General features: G+C 39.5%; 1 protein-coding gene across 1 annotated transcript in view; it reads left to right on the top strand.

Moving 5' to 3' along the window:
- Window positions 1-1,259: 1,259 nt before the first annotated feature.
- LOC311236418 (uncharacterized protein) overlaps window positions 1,260-8,074 on the top strand; it is a 31,732-nt gene continuing 24,917 nt past the window's right edge. Inside the window, exons 1-6 of the mRNA XM_084324096.1 lie at window positions 1,260-1,403; window positions 3,289-3,482; window positions 3,583-3,720; window positions 4,709-4,847; window positions 4,941-5,154; window positions 6,749-6,890. Coding sequence (XP_084180222.1) covers window positions 1,284-1,403; window positions 3,289-3,482; window positions 3,583-3,720; window positions 4,709-4,847; window positions 4,941-5,154; window positions 6,749-6,890 — 947 coding nt within the window. The 5' untranslated portion in view covers window positions 1,260-1,283. The remainder of the gene's footprint in view (window positions 1,404-3,288; window positions 3,483-3,582; window positions 3,721-4,708; window positions 4,848-4,940; window positions 5,155-6,748; window positions 6,891-8,074) is intronic.

Raw genomic sequence — 8,074 nt, 5'->3', positions numbered from 1 at the left:
ACCTCCAGAACGGATCCTTGTAGGTGACTCCATTGTCAGACATGTTAATCCCAAAAGGCATCACATATTCCTTCTCAGGTGCAAAAATCACTGACTTAGCCAAACATATCCCGGACATTGTAAATTGCTATCCGTCTGCCATACAACCACTTACATCAAGGCTCTCATCCACATTCATTAATTTGCTCCCGCTGCTCTCTCCTCTGTCCTCCATGATTTCAGAATCCCGGAAGTGTTGCGGTGGTCTATAGGCAACAGAGTTCAAAGTTCATACAGTATGAGTAACAGAGTCACATTTCATCAATTCATGTGTGATGATGTGAGTACTCACAGTAGCTCTTTCAACATCTTTTTCATAATCTTTTTTAAAAACATAACCTCACTGTATAAAATGACCTTAGGGGCTAGATCCACAAAGAATGGATTGCACGGAGCAAGTTGCACCCTTACTTACAATTCATTATTAATAAAAAATGGGGGACCCTGATGTAAACAAGACGAAAGTCCTTCTCTGGTCTGCATCCCCTTAACAATTGTGTGTATTGAGCCGTACTGTATTGTACCCATTCTGCAATCTGTTAATACAATTTTCATTCAATCAATCACTGTGCAGATTGATTGATTGAATGATAGTTTTATTATTAACAGATTGCAGAATGGGTACAATACAGTACAGCTCAATACACACAATTGTTAAGGGGATGCAGACCAGAGAAAGACTTTAGTCTTCTTTACATCAGGGTCCCCCATTTTCAATTTATAATGAATTGTAAGTAAGGGTGCAACTTGCTCCGTGCAATCCATTATTTTGTGCTATCAGACCATGACACATTCCAGTTCACCTAAACTAGTGACCTGGGTAAATGAAAGACTGTTTTAGATGTTTGTATATATTTTGTTATATTATTGCAAATGGAAAAATATATGAATGTGTTTACTTTTTATTTGATGTCTTTCCACTTAGGCTTTGCCAAAGAAACACAAAGAACACAAAGAAACCAGAAAGAAAAATGTGACCCGCCACAAGAAAGTACTGACAGGCACTAACGTTACAAGTCATTCTGCATTATTAGTAAAACACACTCCTGCGCGTGATGTAATGCTTAAATATGAAGTGGACAGAAGAAAAAAAAATGCCAAAGAAAAATGTACTGACAGGCACTAACCTTACAAGTCATTCTGCATTCTAATGTGCTGTCGTGACCTGAGAGATGATATAAAAGGATGGTGGATGAGAGACACAGCACCAGATATTTGAAGCAGGGAGTTGAGTTTCAGGCACCATGTCTTCTTCTACACTGGTGTTCTTAATCCAGCTACTGGCCTCATTGGCGTCTGCAAGTCATTACACTGGCGGCTCCGTGACCTTCAACACCAAAAGAATAAATAATGGAACATTTAAGGTGAGAGATTCAACTTAATAATATTAACAATATTACAATAATAATAATAAATAGCATAGTCAAGTCGAGTTTTCCTTTATTAATCCCCTTGGGGAAATTCAAGTGTAATTGCAGCATGGAGGGGTACAGGTAGGTAGGATTATTATAATAATAATAATAATAATAATAATAATAATAATAATAATAATAATAATAATAATAATAATAATAATAATAATAATAATAATAATAATAATAATAATAATAATAATAATAATAATAATAATAATAATAATAATAATAATAATAATAATAATAATAATAATAATAATAATAATAATAATAATAATAATAATAATAATAAAATATTGAACAAAGTGCAAAGTAATAATGATAATAGTGACAATGTTGCACCCTTAAAACAGAAGCTAAAAACTTTTTTTGTATAAAGAAAATTTACAAAGAATGCTTGGTATGGAATTAATGTTTTGGACGGCATCATATGAAAGGGTGACATAGAGTTGCAGGGAGAGAGGATATCTTTGCTGAGGTGTGGGATCACTTCTTACAGCTAACTGAACGGCCTGGAGCCGAATGAAAGCTCTGTTTCTGTAATATCAATGATCACTGTGAGAAATAGGATCTGATCTGATGGTACCTGTGTTTTATTTGTATTGTGTACATGTATATATATTCTATGTCTGGTTGGTGTGATTATGGCTTAGCCAATTGTTATGTCATACATCGAATGATGTCTGTGGTTAAATAATTTGTTCGTTTTGTATGTTTATAAATAAAGAAAAAAAAGAAAAAAAAAATACAAATCGTTAAATTGTTTGATGGTACGTTAAAGGTTTAAAATGACTGGGCGCTCCAGTAGCACACCACATAGCACGCTGAGTCGCGAAGCGGTCTCCCCGGGTTCGATTCCCCGACCCGGTGGCCATATGCCGCATGTCTCCCCCTCTTCTCTTCCCGTGTCACCCTCTCTCCTCTGTCGGTCCTGCGTTGACCGAAAATGCTATAAATAAAATATTAAAAAAAAAATATATATATATATTGAAATTACTGTAAGATTTGTGCAAACATATCAAAAAATAAATAAATAAATAAAAAAGTGCTTTGTTCTGTTACAAAGCATATTTAGCTTCTAGCCACTTTTCAGTCGACTGCTGTGGGTCTCGCTGCCACAGCGCTGCACACACACCTGCTTCAGAACTATTCAAGAGACAACGCTCCTCTTGGTGTTTATTAGTCAGATAGTCCTAACAGTTCACCAGCCGTTATGTGCTCCAGTCATTGTGGTGACAGATGGCACAAATGTGGTGACAGTGGCTCAGGAGGTAGAACGGTCGTCTGGTAATCAGAAGGTTCCCGGGTTCGACTCCGGCTCCTCCCGGGAACTGTGTTGAAGTGTCCTTGAGCAAGACACTTAATCCCTAACTGCTCCCGATGAGCAGGTCGGCATCCTGCATGATGGTCGCCTCCGCCGTCTGTGTGTGAATGTGTGAGTGAATGTGTGAGTGAATGGGTGAGTGAATGGGTGAGTGAATGGGTGAATGTGAGGCATAAGTTGTAAAGCGCTTTGGATAAAAGCTGTTATATAAATGCAGTCCATTTGCCAATTGGCAGCAGTCCATGCCCACGGTTGTGGACAATACAGATTCTACTTTTAAGTTTCCTAGTTGGAATTTGTACTTTGAGTGCGGTTCCATTGTATTCTTCCTAGTAGGAGGTTGGACTTTTCTGCAGTTGGAGCCAACTGGTAATGCAATGTAACAAATGGTGGTCCTCCAAGTGCACTCCAACAATATGTAACAGCAGGAACCCTTCTCTATTCACTTACACAATGTCAGGAAACTCCTATTACATTATTATACATTCACATAATGATCTTGTTCCACAGGTGGATATTCGCTTCAGGTGGGCCATGCGTACTTTCTGTGGTACCCCCTCCTACTCTTGTTCCCTTGGCAACTGTGGGTCTGTAGTCAGGAGTCAAAGAGGAAGAATCGACCGCGCCACTGGACAAAATTCGTGGTGTGAATCCGAGAGAGTCGTGACAAGAGTTGTTCAAACTAACAGTCCTTTTGAACTGAGGTGGGTTATTTCACTCAGATGATGGAATTATAAGACCAGTTATGATGTGATGATGTTTACTTATGGAATGTGACTGTTTTCTTCTGTTTCAACACACCAGCGTTAGAAGCTGTTGTTGGATCACCACGGTTAACAATGTTGGACATTGGAGACTACTGACACACGTGGATTTGGGAACAAGATCTGATACTGGGGAACCAAACAGATCTCCAGATATCGCCATTCTGCCTTTCTTACGGTAATGGAATTAATTTCTCAGAGTATTTGTTCATACTGAAACCTTTTGCCTTGGGTCATCATTTCAAATACCATACTAACCTGAAATAAGAAAGGGCCATTTTTTGGAATACATAGAATACAAGGTAACCATTTGATTAGAAATGACACATCCCATTCACAAATGTTTTGTGGCAGCCATCTTGTATCCTTCTTAAAAATAATTGCTTAAAGGGGAATGCCACCCATTTAAGAATTCATATACTGTGTCCTTCCTGTGCCCAAGAACAGTTGAGTCAGTATTTGTGAACATGCACCACTCTTCCCAAGGCTAGAAATCAGATAGAGAACCCTCTAACTGGTGATGTCACAGAATGTAAAATCTGACAATGAAATGCAAATTTGGTTTATATTCTAGCATTGCTGATTTCTAGCTTTAGGAGAGAGTCGTGGTGCCTGTTCACAAATACTGACTGAACTGAACAGTCATTTCCACATTGTCTTTCTAGAATTCTGACATGGATAAATGCTTATCATGATAAGGCACTTGGGGTAGTGTGTCATGCTCCACATACACAGGGGTGCGTTGGTCACGGGTCTGTGAGCAGAAGCACGCGCGTGCACACATGCAGGAATGCACTGCACTCGACTGATGCGCCAACTCACCAAGTACCCACCTGGCTGCTTTGCATAACAATAGCTCAGGTCGTCAGGTGTGTTAATACGTCCTCAGATACATTCACACAACTTGTGAATGAAATGTGTTACATTCCATTCCTATAGGCAATTAGGCATTGTCTTTATTCTGTGCGCATGCGAGGGAACATTTATGCACGTGGCGTCATTAAAACACAGTGCAACCAGGTATGAAATCACCAACGCACCACTGCACATACAGAGTTGGTTGCTTTTTCCAACCTTCTGATTTTATTCTTGTCTGTAAGTGACTCTTGGACTTCTATTCAGGTGACTAACTGTTACCTTCTGCTTGTGTTAACAAATGTATTCAGAGTTCGTCAGAATTGCCCAAGATTATACAACCTGATGGCCTTTGACCCGGATGGGGACCAGGTCTTGTGCAGATATGGAACTGCCAGAGGAACAGAGTGTAACAGGTGCAGCCAACCCTCAGGATTTCACATTAATCAGGTTGGTTAGCAAATCAATATTTTCAGTGCCGTATCAAATACTTTCTTTTATTTTTTTTTGCTTCAACCAACTGCAGTATCTAACCTTTTTTAGGGCTCTTGCACATTACACTATAACCACACCGTGAGACCTGGTGTCTATGGATTTGAGATGGTGGTGGAGGACTTCCCAACACATAACATCTCCCTGGCCTACACAAATGGTTCTTCATCTGTCAGGTCTCCACTGAGTACATCTACTACCACAACTAGGCCGACTGCCTCCTCTCCTCCCCTCAGTAAACTTCCTTTGCAGTTCTCTCTCCTTGGTAAGTCATCCTCTCCTGCTGTACTTGCATGGCATTTTATACACAGCGTAATGATTGATAAATAGAAAGATGCAATGTCATGGTAAAGCTCAGGTACTGTGATTTTATGATGAATTGAAAATGGGGGACCCTGATGTAAACAAGATGAAAGTCTTTCTCTGGTCTGCATCCCCTTAACAATTGTGTGTATTGAGCCGTACTGTATTGTACCCATTCTGCAATCTGTTAATACAATTTTCAATCAATCAATCAATCAATAGTATACTGTATTTTGGAGCAGTTAGATACAATTATATGGTAGATTATCTGGTAAAGATAATAGACGTCACGTCATGCTCGAATGGATTTACGAGAAGGTTACGAACTCATTTCTTCGTAACTCGACTTACGAACTTCTCGGGCCGATTTTGGCATGATTGAACAGTTTCATTACGGAGATTCGTTCATAGCTACAAACAGGATTTATGAACGTGGAAAGGCAGTTGTAAGTTGGACAGACTAGTGTGTGCCCGTGTTTCTAAGGGCTTCATTTGGGTGAAATCATGGTGATTGCATTCACGTCGATTCTACAGACATCCAATTATAATAATAATAAATACGACAAAATCTGTATCATTAAAAATTACGTTTTGCATTAGTCATGACTCAACAAGGTATTGTGAAATAAATAAATAAGAATTAAACCAAATCTCACGGATATAGCTATAGTGGAATATACTATATTAATAGTCCATATACCGTCTTCTTCTTTATTGTTATTCTTTATTGTTGGTTTTATTTATGTATTACATTGCTTAGTGTGCACATCGTAAGAGCCAGTGAAGAAACATTCCACAGCTCATCTTACTGTTCACGAGTTGAACCCACACAAATGACAATAGACACAAAGGATAAGTTCAACAAATTCTATATAAATCTATAGCTTATGCAGGTGGCTTGGTGAGGATGCATAAGGAGCACTCCTGGCACACACACATACTGTATACGTGTTTACTCACATTTCTGTTTACTAAATCCAGATTTAACTCTGCCATTGGAAAGACGAGATTAGGCCCGATCCATAGATGTATGACTTGGCCACAATAAGGTCATTTATAGGCCTGATATTTTATATTCTATATTCATATTTCAATGGCCATGTGTCCGGATGGCAAAATTCTGTACTGTATCTACAAAACCTCCTGTAAATCATCATTTGCTTTGATATTTTGTACACTTGATCTCAAGAAGGTGCTGAATGAGCTCAGTGGCAATTCTGGTCAATGTTAGCATAGTGTTATTCACAGTGAAAGATGGAAAAAAAAGTATAATAATAATAATTAATATTCTCCTTTGGTTCATTACAATTTACTCAAGCATAGTAACATACACAATATATGTGACACTGGGAATACATTCCCTGAGGTTTATAGATGTCCCTAGATACCAAAAACATGCAAATGAACCTTGTAGAAGTGGAGAAATCTTCCATTTACCTAGGTATGTACTTTTAGGCAAATTTTCTGAAAATATGGCTAGGGCTTAAACAGGCTACTGGTTATATGCAGGGAAACATGTATCTTGGTGTTTACATTTATCTCCATTTGAATTGCAGTGGATTCAGCTGCTCCATCTTGCGTTGATGGAGTATATTTTCCCAAGTTCCTGCACCCAACACCCAGAAATGGGGAGCGACTCCATGCTGAAGTCAACCAGGAGGTGGAGATAAGAGTCAAAGCACAAGCTACAAACGCAATGTAAGGGAAATAGGGAGGTGTAGTGGTTACGTTATTGCTGTTTCCGGCCGGTCCACCATCTTAAAAACGCAATGTAATTCCCCATTGACCATTTCTAAATCGTCTCGTTTAAAACAAATAAAGCATTACTATTTGCATGGTGTACCTTTCTGTGCGTATTCATCCACAATCTAAGGATAAGGATAAGGGTATCTTTTATTAATCCCTCACGGGGAAATTCCAGTGACATACACATACAGCTCAGAAACCACAGTTGCAGCAACGGGAGGGGCAGGGATTTATGACACTAACTACAATGCCGTCAGCTGGGGGATAGGACTTTGGTGATGAAACAGTCTTAGGCTCCCCCCCTCCAGCACGCGTACTAGTCGGCTGCCGTCACCATCACGTGGGATAGGCGCCGGGCGTACACGCGGGAGGGGGGATTGGGTATAGGGATTGGGGGTGGGCGGGGCCGCTTGCCACTCTTATCTGCCAGAGGGCCTTCGACTCCAGCAGCTCCCTGGTTCAACCTTGGTCCAGGAATTTGTTTTGGCTGAACTGGCAACATTTCTCCCAGCCACGTCACTTTAAATTTGATTTGAGTGGAGTGAGTTTTAACAACTCCGTCCAAATGACTGAATGCATTAGTCCAAGTGTCCAAGTGTCTTAATCAGTTCATTTTGGTAAGTCCGCGGTAAACAGATCCAAAATCTTCTTATTGCAGTCCAAAAGCTTCGATAATCCAAAAATGACCACGTCTTCAAGTTGGTAGCCCGATTATGATGTCCCAAGAGGCAGAGAGGGTTAGCCTTATTCTGCTTCTTGACGAAAATAAGCAATCCAATGATTAGATCCATTTCGAGTTGATTTGAGTATAGTCCGGCAACCGGCACGAAGCACAGAGCTTCATGGAGCAGTAGAGGCGGCAGTAGGAATGGCCTTGAGGAGCCTGGGGAGAGGAGAGAAATGCGACTGTCTCTGGGAAGGGCTGGGAAGGAAGGATCTCATCTATAGCTCAACATGAAAATATTCGCAATTAATCGTAAAAACACATTTTTTCTTTTTCACCACTTTTTTAAGCTATTTTTAGTCCTATTTTAGCTCTTTTTATCCCTGTGTACTTGTCCATCTTGTTTTTAACAACTAATAAGTGTATGTTATGTATGTTATGTATAAACTGTTTTTTAATTGCTGTTTTTAAA

This window comes from Notolepis coatsorum, assembly GCF_963971535.1.
Source record: "Notolepis coatsorum genome assembly, chromosome: 11".
Taxonomy (NCBI): domain Eukaryota; kingdom Metazoa; phylum Chordata; class Actinopteri; order Aulopiformes; family Paralepididae; genus Notolepis; species Notolepis coatsorum.
Note: the sequence above shows the minus strand (reverse complement) of the source record. Positions and strands in the feature narration are given on the sequence as shown.